At 36.3% G+C, this 27,299-nt stretch overlaps 1 protein-coding gene across 18 annotated transcripts in view; it reads right to left on the bottom strand.

The window, feature by feature from the left end:
• Positions 1–27,299, bottom strand: part of ROBO2 (roundabout guidance receptor 2) — a 1,870,921-nt gene that overhangs the window by 284,306 nt on the left and 1,559,316 nt on the right. For all 18 annotated transcript variants that reach the window (XM_044072440.1, XM_044072432.1, XM_044072427.1 and 15 more), the window contains one exon: positions 12,761–12,885. In XM_044072440.1, the coding sequence (XP_043928375.1) occupies positions 12,761–12,885 (125 nt within the window). The remainder of the gene's footprint in view (positions 1–12,760; positions 12,886–27,299) is intronic.

Here is a 27,299-nt window from a genome sequence, read left to right as displayed (position 1 = left end):
TACTCAATCTGTAACTAGGTATTTCAGAGTACAAAATAAATAGGATTGACTGGAGTTTGCTTCTCATGTACTCTCAGTGGCACAACAGGCAACACACTTGCTTTTAGCGCAGAAAGCTGAGGGTTATATTCTCATATGAGGTAGATGGATTGCTGACACTGCAGTGCAACATAAAGGGGGTACTGCACTCCTGAGTGTGTCATCCTTCAAATGAGATGTTAAACTGAGGTTACCTGTGCATGAGTTGGTGGATGTAAAAGATCCTATGCCACCTATCAAAAGGAGTAGGAGTCCTTTATTTGTATATAAAAATAACTCTTATTTACAAAGTATTTGCATATTTACAAATATTTACATATGTGCAGTATATAAATATACAAATATGTTTAGACATATTCATAATTTCCTTTACAATTATACTAAATTTTCATCCCTATTATACCCCCATACTCCTTTTTCCATAATCATCATCTGATCTTACTTAATATTGCTGCTAAAACATTAAAAATAATTTAATTTATTCTTTCATTCCACATAACCCATATAACATAAAATAACTTTTTATCAACCTTTTAACATGTTCTTTACTTCTATTCTTATAATATTCATACTTAATCATATCCATGTTTTTTATCCACTTCTTTTATATCTTCAAAAAAATATTCTTTCCATAGTTTTTCCCATAACATTTTTACTCTTTTTACATTTCAAAAACACTTGTTCTGCAGATTCTTCTTTGTGAAAATGTAAACATATTCTATAATTTTTCTTTTTATATAGCATATTTCCTTTTACTGGCAACTTTATCTCTTACCATTCTCCACAAAAATCTTAACATTCTACTTTCTGATTACACCACTTGCTTCTTGTTTTTACAGCTTTAACTTTTTCATCTGTTAGATTTTTCCATGGTTTTACATAGTAATGTTTATCATTATATTCTTATACCATACTTTTCTATCTTTCCTATATCATCAATTTTATTTTCAAAAAAAAATATTTTTTTCTTGGTAACATTTTATTTCATCATTTATACACTCTTTTTTGGCTCTATATTATGTGACGAAAGAATCACTTCTTTGAACACATAATAATCAACACATATACAGTGAATGCTGTAAACCATGAACAGCCACATCCTCAATTTTTTTCCTCGGGGAAAAAATTCAGTTGGCCGTTATCAGCAATTGCCCTTTTCTTCAATGGAGATCGATCTCGGAGTTGGTATATTTAGTTAGGGGGTGTGGTGGGTGCAGCCCCCCCGCATTGGTGGGTTTGAAGGGCAAAGCCCCCACTTAATAAGTGATTTAAAGTTTGTTTTTTATTTTATAGTCACGTGAATTTTCTTTCCCCAAGGAAAAAATCGAGGATGTGGCCATTCTCGGTTTATAGCGTTTGCTGTGTATGTGTCGATTATTATGTGTTCATAGAAGAGATTCTTCAATCACATAATATAGACCCCTCTTTTTTCTCTTTTACTCTTTTTAATATGCCCCAAAATTTATCATACTTACATTTATACAGATTTACTAATAATCTCTCATCTTTTTCATTTATCCACTATAACACTTTGTACAAATTTAAAGAAGTAGTGTATACCACTGGGTTAATTAACCACAAACTTCCTTCTTCTTTATTTACATGATACTCCTTTTTTACTGGGTTTAATCTATAATCTCATATAAATGAAAATATCTGTAACAATTCCTTTTCAAATGCTGTTGACAGCAAAAATACACTTGTTAAGTATGTTACTTTTCTTATCAGTAGTGACTTGATCAAATACACCATTTTTCTGAATTATAATTTATATGTTTTCCAGAAAAGACATGCTTTATTTCTTCTATTTCTTTTTTCCCATTGAATTCTACTGACATCTTTATTACCAAACTTTATACCTAATACAGAAATTTATTTAATTGTAAAATATATATCCCCAATCTTTACTACATCACCTAAACCTTTACTTTTCTCTTTAAAGCCATCCGTATCATCTACAGACACTTCTTTTTGTAAATTATTACTTCTTTTATCCATTTTTTTGTGCAATTATTATAATGTCATCTGCATGTGTTAACAGAATAGGAATTCTTAACCCTTTATGTGTCATATACCCCGCCTCCTTCATTTTGTATTTATTTCAAATACTATTGCACTGATGACTAATGCAAATGGAATATAACTCATTGAACATCCCTATCTTATACCACTCATCATATGTACCTCTTGTAAATCCCTGACCTTCTGCTACATCATAGTCCAAGTATTTTTATTTTATTATTATATATGCTGACATACATAATTTCCTAATTTTCTCACTTATATTATATTCTTTCATTATTAACCATAAGATTTTATGTCCAGTTATGTCAAATGCCTTATTAAGATCTCCTACCATGATTTTTGCTTCTTCTGTTCTGTTCATAATATTATTCACAATTTCTCCATCATTACTAATTCTTGACAACCCTTTCTTTTATACTATATATGGTATTTTCCATAACATTTTCCATTTTAGTTGCAAATCTCTTTTGTATTATTTTCATAAAAATTTTATAATCATTATTATTCAATACTATTGGTCTCCAGTTTTTTTCTTTTCTATCTTCCTTCCTCCATATGAATTTAAGTATCCATTACATAATTCTTTATACACAAAACCTTCATTTACTGTAACTATTCATTCAAAATCTTTAAAAATATATATTTTTTGACAATCCCTTAAATGTTTACATATTTCATACCCTATTCCATTTGGGCCTGCAGACAGATCTATATTTACTTATCATTTAAAGAAATCACCTTTTCCAATTTCTTTCTTTCTTTTTCTGTTAACTTTTTTACTTTCCATGTTTTTTTCACTCACGTATGTTTTTCTTTAAACATGTCATGCACATATTTTACTACACAATTCATAATATTTCCTGGGATTTTTTTATTTCTCCTTTTACATTTTTTTTATTTCTGTTATTACACTACCATCTTCCTTTACTAATCTGTGTAAGCAACTCAATACTTCTTATCTTTTTCCTTGTAAAAACTTTCCTTCCTTATGTAACAATTATATTTTTTCTTGATTTCTTTATTATAAGTATTTTTCATTGTCAAAGTACTTTATATCATTATGTTCTAAATCTTTCAATTTCTTTCTCTATTCTCACATCATATTGCCACTGTAAAGATATATTTTTTTAATTTTTCCTTAAATATCATCCACCATTCAGACCAATTTTATAAAATGTTCTCATAATAATATATTTCCATAACTGTATTACAAATCTCTTTCTTTCTTCATTCCATGCTTTCTCCTTTATCCTTTTTATTCCTTTGCCTATTTTTATATATTACTTGTTTTCTTTTTTCCTTTACCATATTGCAAGATGATCAGAAAGTCCTGTTTCAACTACCCCATTTTCTCCTATATCTAAACCTTGTGATACAATAAAATAATCTATTTCAGTTCTTTTGTAAGTCCATGAATTTTTGTCCCAAAGTTTTAACTTACCACATCTTATAATATCTAATATTTTTTTCTTATATCATTTCCTTTCTTTTTACACTTGTCTTTTAAATCACAGTTAAAATCTCCTGTCATTATAAAATTCATATTTATCTCTAGATAGGCTAAAATCTGATGAAATAAGCTTTCCTTTTCTTTATAGTTAGTATATGCATATAATGTTAACTACATATACCTGTTCTTTCAATTTTAAATCTACATCTACAGTTGTTCATATTCCCAACTTTGCTAAAGTTACATTTAATATCTTTACTGTATATCTGCAGAATATGGCTATTCTAGAACATCTCATTCCCCAAATTAAAAATTATCTTTCCTCCCATAGTTTCGCTGTCTGTAATATCTCATTTGTTAAAAATCTTGTGTCTTCTAATATAATTACATCTACATCACATGCATTACACCACTGCAAAATTCCTATTCTTCTTACTATATTCTTAATACTATTCACATTTACAGAAAGCACTGTAAATTTTCCATTTTCCCTTAGGTTCATGGTTCCATAGGTTCATAGCTATTTACTAGGCTAGCTTTCTTAACAGGCCATTGTAAGCCTAACCAATTTTCTTCCCAAAGATGAGAATCAAACACTGTACCTTGTGTTTGTGAGCCAACCACCTTAACTATTATACCAAGCCCTAATCATTAGCTGTATATATTCTTTTTCATCCACTTCTTTTCTTATATTCTTTTCTATATATCCCTTTAAATTTTCTTTTTTGTTGTATTTTACTCTTTTACCTTTAACATTCTTTTTTCCCCTTTTACTACCTACCCATTTATGTCTTCCTTGTCACTTATTTCTGAACCTTCTTCTACATCCTCATTATTATTGTTTTTCTTATCTAATTTTTCTTCTGTTTTCATTTGTCATGGTAACTTTTCAAATGTCCTTCTTTTCCAATGCAAAAAAAAAACATGTTTTGGGTTGCCCTCAGTATTATGCAACAACCCCTACATATTCATCATGCATGGTATATATATATATATATATATATATATATATATATATATATATATATATATATATATATATATATATCAGATTTTTTCTCTTTCTGTTTTTAACACAATATCACAGTCCCAGGCTCCAGTCTGTTATCTTGAACTTTTGGAATGCTCAGTACTTCTTGACATAAAACTTTCAAACACCCTTTCAAAGTTTTTCTTTCTACCTCTGTTTGAAATTGTACATGAATCTTCTCTTTTGTTTCCATGTTAACTACATAAAGACTCCATAAGTTACAGTCTTTCTTTTTTTTCATATTCTAAAAAAAAATTCTCCATTCAAAAAAGTCTCACATATAATACCACAAAAGTACAGTTGTGTACACTTACCATAAATGTAGATGTTTGAGTGTATTCACTGTTGCAGTCATTACATTTGGGTAATCTGCTGGCAGGTTGCCCTCAGTCGGCCACAAAGTCTTGGGTCCTGCATTGGTTGCTGTCTCCTCTTCCATGATGTCAGGTCGTAAGGGGTATAAAACATGCAGCCAATGCCATTTTAATCAGTTTTTCTTGCCCCAGATGTCAGGTGCCTCCCAAATGGGGAGCAAAAAAAAAATATATATATATATATATATATATATATATATATATATATATATATATATATATACATGTATTTTAGAACACAAAATATTTACCTCCAACTACAAGCAAATAGACCACAAAGACTTTTGAGCATAGTGAAGGAAAGAAGAGGTATAATAATAAAGAAAGGGGGCTGGCAAGGGGGTAACCTGAACTGCAACAGTGAATACACTTGAACATCTACATTTATGGTAAGTGTACACAACTGTACTATGTTCTTCATGTTTCACTGTTGCAGTCATTACATTTGGGTAGAATCCCAAAGCTATGGCTGGGAGGATGGAATTATACAGCATTAGGAGCAGAGCAACTATAAGGTAAATGGTAATGTTTTGTGAACGTATGAACTGAGCTCCAGGTAGCAGCTTCTAGAATGTCTCTGGTAGGAACCCCTCTGAGAAAGTCTGCAGAAGTAGATGCAGCCTTGGTGGAATGGGATCTGATCCCCTTGGGGACAGGTTTACCATGGTGCATGTAGCAGAAACGAATACAATGGCTTATCCATTTTGAAATAGTCTGCTTTGATATAGCCTTCCCCTCTGTCCCTGTAGCAAATACCACCAGTAGCTGCTTAGACTTTCTTAGAGATTTTGTCCTGTTTAAGTAGAATCTTAGTTATCTGTGTACATCCAAAGAATGCAGAATCCACTCCCCCTTGTTCTGCGGATTTGGGAAAAAAGTTGGTAGATGAATGGTCTGGTTAAGAGCCACACTGGATACCACCTTAGGCATAAAAGAAGGATTGGTCCTGAGGGCCACCCTGTCCAGATAAATGATAATGAAAGGCTCCACTGCCAATAGAGCCCATCGTTCTGAAATCCTTCTAGCTGACGTGACTGCTAAAAGAAAGGCTGTCTTCCAAGAAATAAATTTCATGTCTGCAGTAGCAGCTGGTTCAAAAGGAGGTAGGGTGAGTTTTTCCAGCACAAAACTGAGGTCCCATGCAGGAGTCGGTGCTCTCCTGGGAGGTCTCAAATATTTGGCCCCTCTGAGGTACTACTTCAGCAGGGGATGAGAAAAGAGAGGAGGCTCTGTGTTGTAATGAGCCGAGATGACAGAGGCATGGATTTTTATAAAAGAAAAAGATAAGCCCTTGTGAAGCATCTCAGTTAAGTATTGCAAAATCTGAGGAATATTGGGCATTGCTGTGTTTATTCCTTGTGCTTGGTTCTAGGCACAGAATCTCTTCCATTTGTCAGCATAAGATTTCCTAGTACTAGGCTTTCTAGCCTCCAAAATGACATCCATCACAGGTTTACTGAGAGATGTGATTGATGAAATTAGTTGATTAGCCATACTGCAAGATTCAGAGTTTGGAGCTGAGTGTGCAGAATTTGATAGTTCTGCTGAGACAATAGATGAGATGTCTGAGGCAAGTACCATGGAGGAAGGTGTGACATATTCCTTAGAAGCAGGTACCAGTGTTGGCAAGGCCAGTCCAGAGCAATCAGAATCATTTTTGTTTTTTCCTGTCTGACTTTAGGTAAAATCTTGGAGAGCAGAGGCAGAGGGGGAAAGGCATAGACTGATAGGTTTTTCCAGCTGAAGGATAGAGCATCCACTTTCCAAGCTTTTTTGTGATGAGTTCTTGTGCAGAATCTGTCCAACTGGTAGTTTTGGAGAGAGGCAAACAGATCTATGTCTGAGCACCCCCATTTTTGTGTCAACATGCTGAAGATTTGTGGATCCAGTTTCCATTCGTGTGGGTCCATAAGATTTCTGCTTAGGGCATCTGCCAGAGTACTTTGCTTTCTTGGCAGGAATTGAGCTTGTAGATGTATTTGGTAAGTCAAGGCTGTGTTCCACAAGGTCATGGCTAGTCTGCAAAGGGGGTAGGAGTGGGTACCCCCTTGCTTGTTTATGTACTACATAACTGTGGAGTTGTCTGTCTTTATCAGTAGTTGTCCTGGATGAAGGAAGTCCTTGAAGGTTGTCTGAGCATTCTGTACAGCTAGCATTTCTTTCTGGTTGATATGTAGGTGCATTTGATTTGGGCTCCATTCACCCTGAATGCATCTCCCTGCCAGATGGGCCCCCCCAAGCATAGTCTGATGTGCCTGTAGTCAGGGTTTGGGTGGCAGGAGGTAGAATGAATGACAGTCCCTTGTTTTGGTGACAGGCTTCTGCCCACCAAAGGAACTCTTGTTGCAGGCAAGGAATGAGAGGAATCATTGTTTCCAGGCTGTGACAATGTTGACTCCATAAGCTTTTTAGGTACCGTTGAAGTTTCCTCATATGCAGTCTTGCATATGGAATTAGTAGAATGCATGATGTCATGAACCCCAAAGCCTGCAGAATTTGTCTTGCAGACAGCTGGGTTTTTGTGGCCACTTGTTTGAAGTATGTTATCAATTGAATTTTTTTTGTCTGGCGTGAGGTAAGCCATCTGTGCAGTTGTATTCAAGCTTGCACCCAGGAATGTACCAGGGTACCAGTTGTGATTTCTTTTCATTTATGGTGTACCCTAGGCATGTTAGAAGCCTTTTTACAAATGCCAGATGTTGTAGAAGAGTGTCCCCGTCCTCTGCCTGAATTAGACAATCATCCAGATTAGGATAAATTTGAATGTTTCTTTGTCTGCAGAATGCAATTAGTGGTCCCAGGCACTTTGTGAAGACCCTGGGCACAGTAGATAAACCAAAGGGCAGTGCAGAGAACTGGTAATGCAAATCGCTTGCTTTGAAGCGGAGGTGTCTTCTGCAGGATTCCCTGATTGGGATATGCAAGTAAGTCTCTTTGAAGTCTAGAGTTACCAACCAGGCATTCTAGCCTAGCATAGGCAGTAGCTGTTGTAGAGTCAGCATCTTGAATTTTGGAATGTCCAGGAAAGTATTTAGAATGGATAAGTCCAGAATTGGACGTCATTATTTGTCTTTTCTGGGTACCAGTAAAAGTTTTGAATAAAAACCTTGTCCTTTTTCCTTTTCTGGTACTGGTTAAATAGCTCCTATATCCATGAGGGACATGACTTGTTTCTGGGCCTCTGCCCACTGATTTGGGGGTGGGTCTGGCTATCCGTTTGGAATTGGCAATGTGTAGAAATTAAATCTGCACCCCTGGGATACTATATTTAAGACCCACTTGTCCTGGGTAATTAGATGCCAATTTTGAGCATGAAGTGCTAGTTTTCTCCCCAAAGGGCCTGCCAAAAGATAAGTGCTTGGAAATGGCAGAGGAAAGTCAGTGAGACTGTTTACCGTAGGGTGGTGCTTTACTACTTCCTGATTTCGAGGTGGAGGCACCCCATTGTTTTGTTCTGTAAGATCCTTGTGACTGAAACCTGGAGCCTTTGGAGTGTCTGGGTTTGACCGTGGCTGCACTTGCAAGAAATCTTTTACAGTTTGCATAGATTTAGCTTTGTCTTCCATCTTTTTAAAAACTTCTTCTGCTTTATTATCAAACAGACTGTCCTGCTGTAAAGGAGCTTCCAACAATTTAGCTTTAACATGATCAGGCTGATTTTGATCCTTGAGCCAAGCATACCTTCTTATCACAGATCTGCAAGAGGCCTCCAAGGAATCAAAACCACATTGCAAAGTATGCTTTCCAACTTGTGCAGCTAAATGCAATAAATTCTGTAACTCTTTATTTTCCACACAATCAGAAGTCAACATAATTTTCTGTTTCAGTAAGCCCATGACATGCTGTTGATATTTAAGCATATGAAATTGACAGTTTAAAGCCTTGATAGCCAGGGTTGCAGACGTATAAACCTTCTATCCAGCGCCCTGGAGTCTCTATCAGAAGGGGTAGGATTTTTAGCTGTAGAGGCCTTAACTTCCTTGGGACCCTGAGAAATAGTTTCAGGGTCAGCAGTAGGATTTTTGAAAAGAAACTTGTGGGAGTCAGGAACCCTGTAATACCTGTCTGGCTTACTATGAGCTGGAGGCAGGGAATCAGGAGCCATGCAGGAGTCTGAGAAAACATCATCAACAATTCTAAAATAGGATGTATAGCCAAAGGCCTATGCTGAGGAAGAAGAAGAAAATCCCTAAGCCTCTTTTTGGATTCTGAAACGTCCTGCTCTCCCAATGAAAATGTTCCCTTAAGGTATGCAAAGTCTCTCCAAAAGAAAAATCTTCAGGAGGAGAAGCAGAAGGGATAGATTCTTCTGCATCAGAGTCCTCATAAGGGGGGATAGAAAATTCCTTATCAGAAGAGGAATCAGAAGAAATGGAAACCTGATCTGAAGATTCATAATCAGAGCCTTGTCTAGGTCTCTTAGCAGGAGGGGGTTGGGAACCCCTGATCAAGGTAATTAAATCCTCAGCCATTTTGATCATTTGTTTTTTTGGCATAGCAGCCTGAGCACGTGGCTCATGAGTCAGTTTCTTAGACATAGTAGTTGGTTTTGGCCTTGTTTTTGATGATGGCATTGGTATAATATACAACTCTTTAGGCCTGAAAACACCCTAAGAAGCCGGTGCCTGCTCAGCGGCTCTGGACCCATCCAAGGGAGAGACATCTATGGGTTCAATACTTGAAGAATCTCGTGGTATACCGGACTCTGAATGGGTCTCGGTAGAGGCCTGCAACTCAAAAGTAGCAGGCATCAGGTGCTATGAAAGCGCCTCACTGAGTACCGGTGAACCGGCGACTGGCTTAGAAGAAGCTTTGTCATCGGTTTTGGACCTTGACGGTCTGTCTCTGTCTTTTTTTTTGCGTTTTTTGTGAATTCCAGTAGTCGGAATGTTAACCAATGACATTTCAGGGTAGTTAAATCTTGAACCAAAGTATTTAGAAGCAAAAATATACCGACACATAATAGTGGATTGGTTAAATTTAGCACAAAACTGACAGCAAGGCACATTGTGGTCAGGGCCTAGGCAAGGAATACAGTACAAATGAAAATCCTTATGAAGTATTTGCTTCCCACAAGTAATACAATTATTAACTTTTACTGACATCGGTAAGGAGTAAGAAAACTTTTCCCCAATGGGGTACTTAGCTTTAGTTTGAAGACTTTGGTTCTGAAACTCGAAAACGAAAATTTCAGGAGTCGGCCGACCGGCACTTGCGAACTGCTTCTGCTTCGGGCACCGCGCGGCAAGAAAGACTGATTAAAATGGCATCAGCTACATGTTTTTTACCCCTGACGACCTGACATCATGGAAGAGGAGACAGCAACCGACACAGGACCCAAGACTTTGTTATTCAGGCCAACTGAGGGCAACCTGCCAGCAGATTACCCAAATGTAATGACTGCAGCAGTGAAACACAAAGAACATCTGTCTCTTTATTAATAAGAATAGATGCTCTTACCTGATGTGCTTTTACACCCGAAGGAGCTATTAAATCATTTCATACCTGTCCATTTCATTGTCTTCTTTACTGTGAATCATTACCATGTACTTGCATTTTTCATTTGCTTCTGCCTTCTTTTCTGCTACTCCACTTTTGCCTTCTTTTACTTTCTAAGCATATGTTTTCTTTTCCATCTCACCACTATTCGTCAGTATTGTCTCTGTATCCTCCTTCTGTATTTTCTCCATAATGTCCCCCCAAGAATCATCCCCTTCATTTTCTGACTCACTGTGCATCAACATTTCTTTAGGTAAATCTTCCTGCAACCCTCCTGACTGGAGGGTTGTAATTAAAGATCCATCGGGTTTCTGTAAAATATTTCCTCAGAATCCTGCACACATTCTCTGGTCTTAACATTTGCTCTCTCATTCATTTCTTTTACTACTCCATCACCACCTTCTCTCTTCATCTGCCTCCCTGTTTCTCCAGGCCACCTCTGTGCTTGGAATGGAAACAGATGTGCTCTTCCAAAATAGTTACCACTCACAACAATGACAAGTAGGAGAAATTTCCTGACGTCCTTTCCAAATTTCCCACCTTGGATTTGTCTTGAAATGAGTCTATTAGCCTAGTGGACTAACTTAGTCAACAAAGGATTGTTAAATACATAAACAAATAATCATCTCCTCTTGGAAGCTTTTCCACATATGTAATTGCATGCTGGAGAAATTTCTGAATGTTTGAATTTGGAGGATTAATGTGCTTGTCCTATTTAAATATATTTTAATTGCTGAGGTCTATTTTTAATAGTAGAGGTATGGCATGGGTATTATATTTAACACTGTTTCCATTTCACATACAAAAGTTCAGTTAGTGTTATACAATGTACATCAGTGACAGCATGATCTGCCAAGTATATAACATTCGTATTTACTGTTACTGCTGTGTTGTATAATATGTCTTGCAGCTCAGTTCTGGTTTTCCATCACTTAATATCAATTCAGCACTGAAATAAAAATATATATATATATTAATGAAATAACAGCTCAATGGCTAATATCTGATTAAGGCCACACACATAAGGGAAAAAAACTCTGACATGGCAATGGTACATGGCCTATCCAGCAGCAGATATCCAGGAAATCATTACTGTGTTCGGACTATCTTGGGTTTCTTTTGGGTACTTAGTTTTTCACCCAGGTCATGCTCTACTTCATTGGTTATTAAAACATTATTGTGTTTGAATTTGTGTACTCAGAAGAAAGGGAAAGAGATAGAAAGAAAGACAGTTAGAAAAAGGGTGACAAAGAGACAAACTGAAGACATTTGTCTGAATGGCTTAAACTGCAACCAAGGAACAAAAATATTCTACAAAGGCAGCACTAAGAATTAAATAAAATAAGATACATTTTAGAACGAGGTGCCAGTTTAGGAGTCGCATGGAAAAAATGGAAAAACAGTATAATATTCCTAAAACAGCCTTTCAATTAGGGTTGCAATCCATGTGTTAAGTGCACATACTTCAGAACTTAAATTCATATACTTTTAGGTTTACAGAAAATGCACAGGCAGTTACAGGATGGCTTCAGCAATATGTTATCATTTTCTAAACAGTACAGAGACAGAAGAAGAAAAAGGGAAGACAGTCTTGTTTAGCAATAATTTATAATGTGCACATGCATTTTGTATTTGCTAATGTCTTAATAAATTTACACACTTTCAGCTGCCTGACTGGTCCTACATATTTGCTCTGATTTTCTAAACAAATAAAAAAGTACAAGTGTTTCAGATAATATTTTGACTTATTCTGTACTTTTCTGCTGGACTTCATTATTTTGCCTATTATTTAAAATTGCATTCTGCTAATGTCTTATTACCTAAATAAAATAAACTAATGTCTCATTACCTAAACACAATAATACTAGTAATTTACTTTTTTTTTCTTTTTCTCAGTGATCTTGAACTAAATAGAATATGCATATATCTCTCTAAAAGTGCCATTTGATAAGCATACTAACAAAAAATTGTCTTGCAGGTAAGAAAAAATAGTCAATATCCGTTCATTGTATCAGATGTCAGATACCATGTTCAATGCCAAGAACAGAATGTACCAGAAATGTATGTCCCAGCCTGATAACTTACATGTATTCCAAGCTTGGAAGTAAACTTAACGTACACAAAGGTTAGCAGCATTAATGAAATAAAGGCAAATTTATTACTGTTCAGTGTGAACAAATAAAAAATCTTTTCAATGTAAGTTGTTTAATTACTCAGTAAATAATAACAATGATAAAAAAGATGCTAAAAGTACTATTTGTTATGCTCCACATTTACAATGTAATATTATTGCTGTCTGGAAGAAATCAATTACTGCAGTTTTTTTTTTTCCTGAAACAATACCTTGTACTCTTGGATGATTCCATTTTGGTGATCGAGAGGTGGAGGGTCCCATGAGATGCTAATGCTTGTGCTATTGTGACTTCCAACCGTCACGACGGTTACAGACTGTGGAGGGGCACTTGGAGCTGCACCAGATAAAATGCATAAAAGGAATAAAGTTATTAATCCAGCTGCTGGACCGTTAATTTTGCTTAAATAGTAAAATTGCAAGCACTGAATGAGCAAAAGGCAATATCCCTCTAGGCCTAAATATGCATATATTTTTTAAGAACTGACACTTTTGAAAAATGTCTTTTACAGAGAGGAACTGAAATGAACAGCAATGTGAGGGGTATCAAACTACCGAATCAATAAAGGTATTAGAAATCTTCTTGATTTTCTTGCAAATGTTCTATAAAGTTATGTTTGACATATATTTTTTGCCTACATTACTATTTCTAGTGCCATGTAAAAGCAGCCAAATGTATTAGAACATTATTTATGTTATGATTTCAGTGGATTTTTCTCTATAGTACTAGTACAATATTTCACTTTTTCTGTACTAGGAAAAGAAAAAAAATCCTGTGGTATCAATTAAAGAATAAGTCATTCTTATTTCCCCATGCAAGCAATTTTCCATGTTTTCTCCCAGTGCTCATTTAATGGTTCATGCCTGTATAAAACAGACATAACATATTTAAACTGCTAAGCCAAACAAATATTTGTATATAAAAATATGCAGGTAGTGCTTTAAAGAATGCACCCCCATACTTAATGATGCTTATTTCAGTGGCAAAATTATAGGAATAAAGATCATACGATGAAAGGAAAACATGTCATTCCTACTTAGAAAGAAAATATTTCACAGTGAAATTATATTGCTAAATTCAGCATAACACACAAACACATTTATGACAAGAACAGGTACATACAGATATGTATTTGACAGAAAACAACTCATAAAATTAACTGCTCTGTGAACTACAAATTATGTAAAACTTGCTCTTTGCTGTATTCATTCAAACAGATGTTGCTGTCCTGAAATAAAACAAACCTTGTAACAGACTATTCTAGTTTTAATTAAGATTCAGCTTAAACTAATGTTTTTTCACTATGAAAACCAAGGACCTAAATCATAAGAACTGTACAGATTGTCTCAAAGACTTTCCCTCTTCTCAGTATCATATAGGCTATTGAGAAGTGACCTCAGCCTTGCATACAGAACTTCACTAAACTCTATTCTGTCAGAACTATTACACATTCACAAGTCTAGTGGCATCATAAACACTTCTTCAAGGAATCTCAATCTCTTTTGCAAAATAAACAGAACACATTGGAGGAACAGGCTTGCATCATAGCGAATATCCTTTTTATGGAACTGTGTTCCACTCCACAGAAAGCATAATTTGAACAAATGAATGGGAAGCCACAGATTCAGCAAACAAGTGGACCATGGATTGCAGTAAAGTAAGGCTCATGTTTTTTTCTCTGATGAAGTCTTTTTTGGGACGAAAATGTAACTATTTGTGGAGTGTTTATGTGTTTTGTACCTTACTGTCTTGCTTTATGATTACTTGGATTCCAAATAATAAATTCACTTCTTTGCACTGGTTGAGTGCTGGTTTTCCTTCCTTGGTGTCCAATTTTTCATTTTGGTGTTTTTTACTTTTTTTGGGCGGGGGGCACCTTCCTGTTTTGTTGTGCTCAATTAGAATAACTCAGAAAACAAAAAGTAAAACTCAGGCTTAGAAACTCAAACAGTAACTTTTTAATGTGCAAAGCAAACTTTTGGGATATAACCCTTCTTCAGTGCAAAAGCCATAAATTCACTCCCACTTTAGCACCTCTGTACCTCATGGATAGGGGAAATATGTAAATGTCACACCATATCTTTGTTAGGACTATCTCTGGGTTATTTGTATGAAAAATATAACGGGAAAAAACTAACATGGGAATGTAAGGCTAGGCTTCTTAAAATCCTCACAGATTGATACATGTATCTATGGACATATGAACCTATAAATGTTTATGAATTTCATGTTTGGGTTTTTTGGCATATTCAAACTTTATTATTTTGCCACAATAACTGGATGGTTATTGCATTATAAAATTATTTGTTTTCCTAAACAGCCAGTCTGCTAAGTCTTTCCTATGAGAGAGATTATTAACAGCAAATGGATGGCAGTAAGGAAACCTCCTACTTTACTTTCCTCCCTTGTTGCAGGCATGAAGTCCAAGCCAGTGGTTAACCAGAATAAATAATACTGATGTGTTGTGGACAGAATTTGATTTTACTTATATTTAAGAGATGGTGTCATTATGTATCTGTCTATTGACTGATGTATTAATCAGGGTAAAACACAGATCAGCAGGGATATTAAGCCTATGATGACTGTCTGGTAAATGACTCACTGAGGGCCACAAAGTAGGCAAATGAAGGGTGAGGGAATCAATCCCTGAATGCAGAACAAAGTTTGTTAACAGCTCATAGCGCCAGTCCTCTACACTAACTGCCAGACTGTTATATCCTTCACAAACACTCTGTGAGGATTGTGTTAAAGAAAGAAATGCATTCTGTTCATACCAGCTCACTGAAGGAGGAATGACTTTTCTCTGAGGTGCAATGATTTTTGAGTTGATTACATCAGCAAAGTAGGTACAGGAAGGCAAACCTCTTTCCGTGAGAATGCAGATGTATTATATTATCATAGTGTCCTGGCAGAATGCTAGGGTAGTTTCATAAATGAACACTTCATGCCTAGCCATGTTTCCCAATAAAATCTGAGATATTGGCTCCCAAGGGAATTGTGTGGGGGGTGTATATATTTGGGCATGGATGGCCAAGTATTTACAAGCTCTTTCTTTCTAGTAGAGACATAGGTGCCACACAAGAGGTAAATTTAGAGTTCCCCATCCACTGATCCACGTTTTGCTTGAATAGGTGCATGGATGAACTTTGCTTCACATGAATGGGAAGCCTGTTCCAGAGAAGGGGGGAACCTCTGCGGCACATACCCTTATAGCATGTCCTATTTATGTTGCAAGCAAGGTTTAGTTTTATGGATCATGTGTTCATGATGTTGTTTGTTTTACAGATGTATAAAAGGTCCATCAGGGCAGGATCAGTGGATGCTTTGCAGGCCTGGCAAAGGTCACCTCAGCAAACTGTAAAAGGTCAAATATAAGGACAAAGCTTTGATGTAGCCACACAGTACGTTTTGTAAGGAATTTCTGAGGATGTTCCAGTGGTTGCATATGCACAACCAGGTACATACTGAAGGGGACATTGTACCAATTGCTGGGCTAGAATATAATGGAACAATGAAAATTCTGGATCTAGATGTCATACCCATGATTAGAAGTTGTACAGCATAGAATAATTTCCTGAGTAAAGTAGACACATGATGGGCAATTGCCAAATCACTGTCCATATGCATTCCCAAATCCTTCACTGCAGAGTCCACTCTTAGGGTTGTCTTTCAAATATTCTAGTCAACTGGGGTGGCCATCTTTCTGAAAGATACTATGATGTACTTTTTGGCATTCAGTCTCAGACCATGATTCTGGCACCAGTTATTAGTCTGTGTCAGGCCTTCTTGGAGGATATTTATGTTTTGTGGAATTCAACAACTTCACCCAATCTGCAGTCTTCTGCAGACTTGGCCATCCAGATTTCCTTGACGTTAGTCTTAATATCAGAAAAGTAGATGCCCTGCACACAGCCCTGAAGAACCCTACTTGTAACTGACCTTTCTGTGGAGGAATACTTCCCTATTTTAACTACCAGCTGGCTATCTAGAGGGTGATATAGGCATTTATACCTAGTTTATTGAGATATATTTTTTTTACAATGCCACAGCAGGGTATTGTGTCAAATACCTTAGTCAGGTCATAGTTAGCAGTATACACCATTTTGGTCTTATCCATTGCTTTGGTGATATTCTCAAGAATTCCACCAGGTTCAGTAGGCCAAACAGCTGATACAGAACCTGCAAGACAGTCCTACAATTCATATTCTGTGGACTTTTCACTTGTGAGTTTACAGGATGACTTCAACTGTTTACGTTACATATTTTTTAAATATAAATCATTACTGCTTAGCATTTTACTATGTTACTGGCAGTGATATCCAGAATCTGATGTGGGACTGCTTTTTAATATGAATATAAAGTCATATTATGACTATTCCATGATAGATGTCAGGATATGAATCATTGCTTCCAAGCATTAGATTACTGCAGCAATAAAAGAACACTTTACCTTCCCAGATTCATTTTTGTAAGCACACAGGAAAATTCTTCTTCTTTTATTCTACCACTTTTTGTGATTCTCTTGCAGTAACAGAACCTTTACAGTTTTATTAATGATATAGTTCAAATCCCAGCTTTGTCACTTGCCTGAACTTTAAAAACTATTGGCAATTTCATTTGAAAAAATAGCTCACAGTGCAGTACAAAGCCTGGCATACGTAAATAGTTTTTTCAGGTTATGTAAACTGCACTGAATTTACCAGAGTAAATATTTTTTCATTAAGCTTATTATGCTTTGGTTTTAAAGAAGCATTGTGAAAATTAACAGCTTAGAATAATACTGTTAGTTTTGCTCTGCCTAAATCTTCAGTACCTCTGAGCATTTTCCGTTTAGAGTAATTAACTCTCCTAAGTGCAGTAGTGGTGTGCCCGCACTATGACCAATTTGAAAGGATAGTAAATGAAAAGTTACTTCTACTGGTAATCTGACATGAAGCTGCAGCTGATGCAAGTCTACCTGAACAGGAGTTAATCTATTGTGCAATGCTCACTTAAATGATTATTTCAGAAACATCTGAGCATTGTGAGCTGATACAGTAAACAAACTTGCCTACTTTTAATGATAACAGATGCACAGATTCATCCCAGTTATTGCACTTTTTCATATGGTTTCCCTGTTCCCTTTCATTTGAAACTGGCTAAGCAGAAATGTATCACTTATTTCTAATGACAGAATCTGTAAAACCCATGAAAATGAAATCATTTTTTAACTTATGTGTCCAGATAGAGATTATTTACTGTTGTATTCCTTAAGTGAGACAAAATAAATTCATTTGGGAGATACACAACTGTTGTGTGACTATTCTTTGACCCTTAATTCCACAGCATGAAAGAAACTAATGAGCTAGGGAGGGTGTAATCAATAATGAGACACTTCTGTAAACAGGGACAATGTAGTTATATAAGGGACATATTTTGCATTCGCATACATATACGATGAGCAATTAGTATTTGTACAATAAGTTGTGAGAAGATATTTAAAGTATTTTAAGCATTGCCTTAAGTTTTTTTTTTTAAGACATGAGATAAAAAAATTATGAAAATGTTATTTTAATATCACTTATATATATATGTATATATATATATATATATATATATATATATATATATATATATATATATATATATATATATATAAAATATATAAATGTGAGAGTAAAGCTTGTTAATAAGACTTTTTTGGGTTCCTGTTCAGCACTACCTCCCAAACAACAACATATAGCAAAATGTATTGCCTGAAGTTGTGCTTTCATCTCTGAATTTTACAGAGAAGTGATTTTTTTTTGGCTAGGCTTATATAGGCCCTAAGGCCGATAGCCTAGTACATACCTATAAACCTATATTCACCATGGGGATCACTGCTGTGGCTCTGTTCAACAGGAGCACAGGAAAATAATTTTCTTGGGTGGCGAAAGCCAGGGAACCTCGTTTGGCTAGACTTATAAAGGCCCTAGGGCTGATAGTCTAGTACATATCTATGAACCTATATTAAGACCTAAATTTGACCAAGACCAGGTTTATGTGGTACTACATTTTTTAATTTTAAAATTTTTCAACAACTCATTAATGGGGACTTGCTTTGCCCTTCACTGACCATATGTACTGCTCAGTTTTTTTACCTCAGAAATATAGACAAATATTTTGCTATTGTAGAAATTGTGTTAATTAAACTCTTTCCATCTTGCCCGAGTTGGCTCTGGTACACTATAAAGTGACCTTAGTCTATAATTTAATTTGACTCATATTTTTAGATAAATGCAATCAATCAGATTTTTTTTTTTACCTAGTTAATCTTCATATACTTTTAGGTTGGAGTCGAGAAGCTGTTAAAATTCTGCATCCTGGCATCTATTTTTTCTCTCATTTCAGTACTATCAAAGTAAAAAATCCTGTACCAAGAATAGTCAAACTCTACAATCCTTCTGATTTTAAGCCTTTTTCAATCCTTTTCAAACTCAGTAAACATTGAAAAAAGTAGTACATAACCAACTAGTAGACTACATACATATAGCCCCTTAGCTGACGCCATTATGATCATGGCCTGTCTGAATCACAACTGCCCTCTCTGCGTTAATGAATGACAAACTTCCCAACATAAACAAATGTCTGCTCACAGCAACACTACTGACCTGACAAAAGCATTCTGCTTGGTTAACCAGAATCTGCACACTGTTACCCTTTTATTCAGTTTACTTTGACATCCTCTGATGGTATTATACATTTTTAGTCGAAACTGGAGCATTACCTTCCTATCCTTCAAATCTACCTAAAGGAATTCCTCAATGATCCATATTTTCACCTCTACTGTTCTCTCTACTCAGTATCAAATTATTGTTAGAACACCATCAATTTCCCTTGATTCTGAACACCGATGGGAATGCTCTTCACTGGCCATAACGATAGTACCATCAAAATTCAATTTAAGTGAGAAACGATTGCAATCAAAGTGGCTAAAGTCCATGCAGTTTTTGTATACCTGAACTACACCAGAATGACAATTCTTCTGCTTCATACTGAATGTACTGAAGATAACACTCATAAATCACACTTGTAGAACAGGCAGATTTCCCAATTACTGTCTCCAGCTGCTAGTGGAGTCATTGAGAAAGATATTCTGGAAGTGTAAACAGAAGATGGACTACTTACTATAATCACTACTTTAAAAAAAAAAAAAAAAAAAACAGGCAACTTCAGGCAAAATATGTCAGCAATTTATAGCCCCTTCTCTCAAAAGAATGAAAACATTACACAATATTAATATGTTTTATTCACTCATTGTCTAATAAAGGTCTGAACTGCTACTTGGTTCACTCGTTTTCAGACTTCTAAAGCTTAATTCATTTTCTGTTCCTAGTAGGAAGATTTCTATCAGCAATTCACTGTCAATCCTCAGATTCCACTTATCTTCAAACGTCTCTTAACAAATTTCCAAAAAAGCAATCATTGCTTTTTGTTTCTTGGCCCAAGACTGTGAAAATATATCACACTATCTATTACAAAGAGAAAATTCACCTCTTACAGAAACATTATTTAAATATTTCAAGCTTGAGTATTCTACTTAGTTTATAAATTGCAAAAAAAAAAAACTACACAGAATTTTCATTTATTTATGTTTCAAATCACAGACCAATATTTCTTTTACTTTGCATATAGACACATTTATGTATCTATGTCACTCGATGAGTTGACAACTGGCTTACTGACAGAACCCACACTGTAAAAGTAGCCGACTCCAATCCAGCTCTAGACAAGTGACAAGTGGAGTACCTCAGGGTTCAGTCTTGGGACCGCTCTTATTTGGCATCTACTTCTCTGAAGTACAGGCCAACATTGAAGAACTCTGGCTAACAAAGTTCGCAGATGATTGCAAACTGGGAGCCATTATTGAATCCATAAATGATGTGGATATTCTACAAAAGGGCCTTACAGAAACAGATGCTTGGTGCCAGAGCCATGGGCTCAAGCTCAATGCCAAGAAGTGTACAGTTATCCCCTTTGGGAAAAATTATGTACCCATGAATTACCACATAGGTGGCAATACACTAAATACTGAAAGTGCGATAAGAGACTTAGGAACACAGGTGGACAGTGGTCTCATCTTCGGTAACCACATCACCACAACAGTCGGGAAATCCTTCTATTTGGAACACCTCATCACTAAGGGCTTTTCATCCAGAAAAAAGGAGGTCATTATCCCACTGTACTCATCCCTCATTAGACCCATAATAGAGTACAATGCCCCATTTGGTATGTACCTCAAAAGACATCTGCAACAACTAGAAAGACCACAGAAACACCTCACTAAAAGAATCACAGGCCTAAAGCAGATTCTCTATGCTGACCAACTAAAAAAACTCCAGCTATACTCTGTCGCATATCATCTACTCAGGGGCGATCTCTGCTTAACATACGAGGCCGTGTCAAACCCAGAACTGTTGGACACACTACACTTAAAGAAATCCCAATCCATCAGAGCCACACACTCCAGGGATCTAAACCTTGTCATCACAATGAAGAAAACATGCTGGAGGGATAGGTTCCTGACCCAGAGACTCCCCATACTCTGGAATAGACTGCCCATACATGTCAAGCAGAGCGCCTCCTTGGCCCTCTTCAAAAGTAACCTTGACAATTGGATGGGAGATAGGAAATTTACCCCAGGGATCATGTCAGTCACCCTGCTAGACAGGGGTCCAGGGAAGTAAATATTGTGGGAAGAAATAGTCAGGGAATTGTTATGGCTAGGCTTGTACAGGCCCTAGGGCCGATAGCCCAGTACCAACCTTTGAACCTATGCAATCATTCCAGTGATGACAGTTTTCTCACTTCCAGCTTTATACATGTGCTAATATTTTTAAGTACTGTAAATACTTTCTTCCCATCTTACTAAAGCTGCTAAACAATCACATGTACAGTCCCATTATTTCTTTCTTTGGGTGGTACAGTAAATCTCATTTAACTGGCACTCATGGGGATTGGTAGATGCTAGACAACTGTAGTTTCTGGTTGCTTGACAGTTGCTATTAAAAATAGGCCTGACTAATACTGCACCCTACACTGTTTGTTTGATTTGCCTTTTTCTGTGGATGGGGAGAGAGAGAATTTATTCCTATTTTCCTTTTTAAAACTCTAAAAATCTAAAGTATGTTTCTGTGGGGGGAAAACACAAAGGGCAACACATGAAAATTGTACTGTATTACTTCGATGTTTTTTTTTTTTTTTTTTTTGCAGGTTGCTTGAAAGTGCTAGTTGCTTGAGTTCCGGGTTAACTGAGAGTTTACTGTATTCAGTTTAATACCAGTTTCAACAGTATTAATACCAACCTTCTGCTGGTGTGCAAAATTATACTTTATACTCTGTTTCTCCAGACTGAGTGTGAAATAGATCCCAATGGATTTGTGCTGAAGAAGTTTAAGTAAATAACTAAATAAATAATTATGTCAGTTAGAGTGTCATTGTTCCGGAAAACGCCTTCTGCTAGTACTTCCTTCTCTGCCATTACCTGTGCCTGGCATCACCTATCGCACGTTCAATTTCATGGAAAATTACCTTATTTCTGTAAGTAACTTCACATCTCATTTCAGACACATTTGAACCTTTTGTGGACCATGCCTTCTGTATGACTGCAATTTCATTTATAACGCATTTTCTGCACTTACAGCGAGGACTGCTTTCTTACAAATCATGCTGCCAGAAGAATGCAAAATATTCCTCAACATCACATGAATTTTCTGTCTCAGAAATTAAAATTAAGTAGGAAGCTCTCTTTGATAGTGAGTTAAACTGAGTTATCTTAGAGTGCAATAATGTGAACATTGCAACAGTGAAAACATCAGAAGGTGCATAACACTTTACTTGTTTTACAACAGGTGATAACTACATTTTAAGAATATTTCCAGAATTATAAATGAATTTAAGTTTAAAATAATGGTAAATCTCAAATGGTAGTTATTAAAGTGAATTGACTACTGAAGTTGCAGAAAATGAAAGACATTTGTTGAAGTCATCCTAGATTGAATACATGAATTACTGATTCTCTTGCTCTTTGTTAAAAATAAAAAAATAAAAAGAGCATTTGTCTATTACTGGGAAGTGAATAAGGTTAACCAAAGAAAGGGAGATTTAATCAAGGAGTATGAGCCGAACACTCTGCGGACTACAGGTAAATACATGTAAAGCACTGCACTGGTTATGTCTAGGAAGTTAATATGGAAAATATTAAATAATGTAACTGTTGCAGATAAAATAATACAGCATGACTAAAAAAATAAAGACACTGATACTTTAATGAGTACTTAGCACAAAGGCATGTGTTGGATATAAGCAACTGTTTTGGTTATAGTTACATTTTTTTGTATACGGAGTTATACTTTTACTAGGTATTACCATTTGAATGCATTCTTCCTCAGTTCTGCACATGACTTGAGGCAGTAGATTTCTTTTTCAGTTTATATACAGTTTAAGAATTTAAAATTGCTATTAGCTGTAACTACTTGGAACCTGCACATTAAAACTAAGATAAACCTTAAGATTTTAATTTTACAATAAAAAAATATCATCTGGGCTCCTCCTGAGAGTGTTTTCTTAAACAAGGAAGACTATAAGAATCAGGATTCACTTTGAACAAATAAAGTGGCTGTTAAATGTGCAATGCAAAAATATATAAAATTTTTCAAAGTTTTTCCACATTTCCCTAGCTGGTGCCATCTGCAAAACAACATGCCTGTTTCTTGACAGGTCAATTATTTTCATGTTCGGCTTCTTCCCACAAATGTGCAAGAGACCAAATCGGTGCTCATCTTTTCCAGATGCAGCTGAAGTGAATTACTTTTCTTAACCCTCACAAGGCCCAGAAAGCAGAAGATGAATCAATGCTGAATGGTGACAAGTGCCTGATCTTAACAGAAAAGCCCAGATGGGGTAAAACTAATTCATATAAAGCAGCATTCTTTCTTGAAAAACTGTTCACTAGAAGTTAAGAGTTTATATGTAGCAAAGATATCTCCGTTGTATTTGTAACTGTGTGTCACAATTGAAAAAAAAAATAAAGCATTTGAACTTTATTCATTTTATCTGAAAGTGAAAACATAAAACACGCAGGGCAAAATTCTTAAACACTTCATCAAAGTTTATATCAATATTTGACAAGACTTTACTGTGTCTTCTATTAATGATATTTTCCTTTATAAAGTTTATATCAGCTTTCATTTATTTTACATTTAACAAATGTAAGATAGATAAAATCAAATGTATGCCTTTATTTCTATATATTGATGTTTCATATATGTCAAGACATCAAAAGATCTGTGCTATCTAAGATAAATCAATGGTTATATCTGTAATGTTTGTGCTCTTGTACTCTCTTTGTAGACAACACAAAGCCTGTTTGATACAACAGTGTTTTGCTTCATTATTTTGACTATTCACATATAACTTTAATCTCACTGCAGCTTACTCTACATTTCTGAAATAATAGGACCCACATGATTAATTCAAATACTTAAACATGCTACTGCATCAACATTTTTATTTACAGACAATATTACTACAACAGTACTTCAAACTATCTCATGCCTGCTCACGTCCTTTTTTTTATGCATTCGGCACTTTTCTAATAAGAGGAAGCCAATGCATAATTATGCACCATCCACTTAAATGCTGACCACTAACATCTGACAATAATGCAATGCTCAGAATATACTGTAATGAAGCTCTTCGCATTCCAGTGAGATTTCCAAAGTGAATTTCAATATGTAGACAGAAGCAGCCACTGTGCCCCACACATCACATTTCTTATGAAAGTCCCAAGAAGCTTTCTCCACCATCGGACATCCTGCATCACCATTTATACATTGACTATTTCCTTTTTATCAGTATCCAAAACCAGAAATCTGATGTCATGTTATTGGCAGATACACCTAGCAGTAAATCAGCCAATGTGTCACCTTTCAGCAATGACGTTCCAACCTTCTATCCAATGCATCATCAAATTATTATCTTGAGAATGATAATTCCTCATGTCATAAGATTCCTATAAACAGTTTTCCACACATATTTTCTGCTCAGCCTAAAAATAAAAGTAGCTGTTTACAGTTCAGCATTTGTCATTTCATATTCAGAAACTCATGGGATTGCCTCGAACGTATATGTCCTTTACTGGTTTATTTTCTTGTTTGTTTGCTTATATTTGTTAACTGGGAAGGACACTTATTCCACAAGACCATATTCAGGTTCAGCCTACAGGTAGAATTTCATTAAAAAGTAATTAAGTAAGACAATATTTGCAACTTAAGTAGAAGTCAATAAACATTTAATGAAATAAGTTGATAAATCTAGTATGAGCTAGGATGTGACACGAGTACAATCGCAGTAAATATGACAGCATGAACTAAGCTGATACAGGAATACAAACTCAATTAATAACAAGTTAACACTGATAACATGAGAAAAAACAGGTAAGCAATGAAAGAGCTAAGGTAAGGTGTCGAAGGAGGTATGCACAAAGAAATATAAGAAATGAATAAAGAATACATATGTAGCATCTTCTGTAGCTACAATTCCAAGAACTGTGAGAAGGGTCACTTGATGTCATGGAGATATGGACTTATTTAATATCCATTGTGAACATATAACATCAAATATACTGAGGACAGAACATAGAAATGAAATAGAAACAGTGATGCACAGACTGTAGGGGTGATTATCTGTAGGTGGACAAGGTATATGGGAGTAAGAGTAGAAATCATGTTTGAGGATGTGCCAAAAAAAACAAAGAATAATAGTAGAAGGTTTAAATGGAAAAGAGGATATTTAGGAAGGCTGTCAGTTCTGTTTCAATACCAGGATGATGTAGTGCCAACGCTGCAGTGTAGCATGCCGGGGCATTTCACTCCTGAGTGCGCCATCCTTTGGCTGAGATGTTAAACTGAGGGCCCATCTGTTTAAGTTGGTGGTAGCTCAGGTGGATGTCAGTGATACCATGGAACTTATCGGAAAGAGCAGGTGTCTTTACTTAGCATAACATTAAAAAAGCATTATAAACATATTTACATATCTACAAAATGTGCATCTGAACAGGAACATATATAAACATTTCTATTTCTTTTGCTATTTATCATTTTTCTTATAACATTTTCATTATTAATCTTCCATAAGAGAAGCCCAGTCCTTATACCACAACCATAATCTGATTTTTCACAACAGAGCTGCTGAAACCCATTCCCCAGTAAACAAAAGATCAATCTCTCTTTCCAAATAACACAAATTACATAAAAACCATTCTTATCTACCCTTCTCACAAATCCTTTCTTACTATTCTTATAATATTGATACATCATTCCATGGCTCTGATCAAAAATTTACCAAAACAGCAGAGGCCACCAAAGCAGACACCCAAACAACTACCACCTCACGACCCAACACATGCAACACATAGACCACACAGTCAGAGTGTCAAACAGTCACAGCCCTTAAAGCCAAACAAAATGCCAGACACACTTGTCATTGGTGATTCCATAGTCAGACACACTGACGTCCCGCTCACCAGACTGAGTAAGGAGAAGGTCACAGTAAGCTGCCTGTCGGGCGCTAGAATCCACCACATAACGCAAGCACTCAGGTCTCTCAACAGCAGGTACAAGTATGACTCAGTCATTGTCCACGCTGGTGTCAACGACCTGAGACGTACCTCCTTGGACTACATGAAAAGGGACATCGAGGAGTTCTCTGATTATGTAGCCCAGGCAGGTATGACCCTGACCTTGAGCAGTATCCTACCTTCACCTAGAATGATGCCACAATACAGTGATAAGATGATCAGCTTTAATAATTGTCTTAAATTCTGGTGTCATTCAAAGGGGATCCAATGTCTGTCTGCCTGGGTTGACATGCTGGACAAGCCACGCTGCACGGGACGGCTTGCACCTGTCACCCTGGGCTTCCGGATATTGGCAAAGGCTCTTGCCACCCCATAGTGCCTTTTAGGCAAGGCTCAAATTCTAAACCTACCACCCTAGAACACAAAAAAGGAAAAAAACTAAGGGTAATGCTGCTCAATGCCAGAAGTCTCACTCTCAAGATGCACGCACTCGAGGCCCTTCTCAATATGGAGAACATCGATGTCTGTGCTGTGACAGAAACCTGGTTCAAGGCTCCTGAGAGCACCCCAGCACTAACAGGTTTCACCTCATATCATGCGTTCCGCCCCAAAATCTGGACAACACCAAGAAAGGAGGGGTGTCCATATTCATAAAGGACACCCACACCTCAAGGTTGGTGGCAATGCACGATGCATCGGAGACCATCCAGGTGCAATTAACCATAGGCAAGACTGCTCTGCAATTTGTAGCATGTTACAGGCCACCCTCTCAAACTCAGGAACCTCACATGGCCTTCCTGAAAACATTGGAGGGGATAAATGTATCTCCAAACACCATCATACTAGGTGACTTCAACTACCCTAATATAGACTGGGAACACTACTCAAGCCCGAACACTCTAACCCAAAGATTTCTGGAGTTCATAAACTCAAATGCCATGGAACAACTAGTCACCATCCCCACAAGAGGAGAAAACATACTTGATCTCATCATCACGAACATGGGATCAAAATGTTCAACACCGGAAGTATACCCCTCACTGGTGAGATCAGATCATAAACTAATCTCGCTAGAGGTCCTCATCCCGCCCCCACCTGAAACAAAAAAGACCACAGTGAAAAACTTCTCAAAAGCCGATTTCACACTTCTAAA

The sequence above is a fragment of the Protopterus annectens genome, chromosome 5.part0 (genome assembly GCF_019279795.1).
Source record: "Protopterus annectens isolate FY-2018-M chromosome 5.part0, PAN1.0, whole genome shotgun sequence".
NCBI classification, from domain to species: domain Eukaryota; kingdom Metazoa; phylum Chordata; order Ceratodontiformes; family Protopteridae; genus Protopterus; species Protopterus annectens.
Note: the sequence above shows the minus strand (reverse complement) of the source record. Positions and strands in the feature narration are given on the sequence as shown.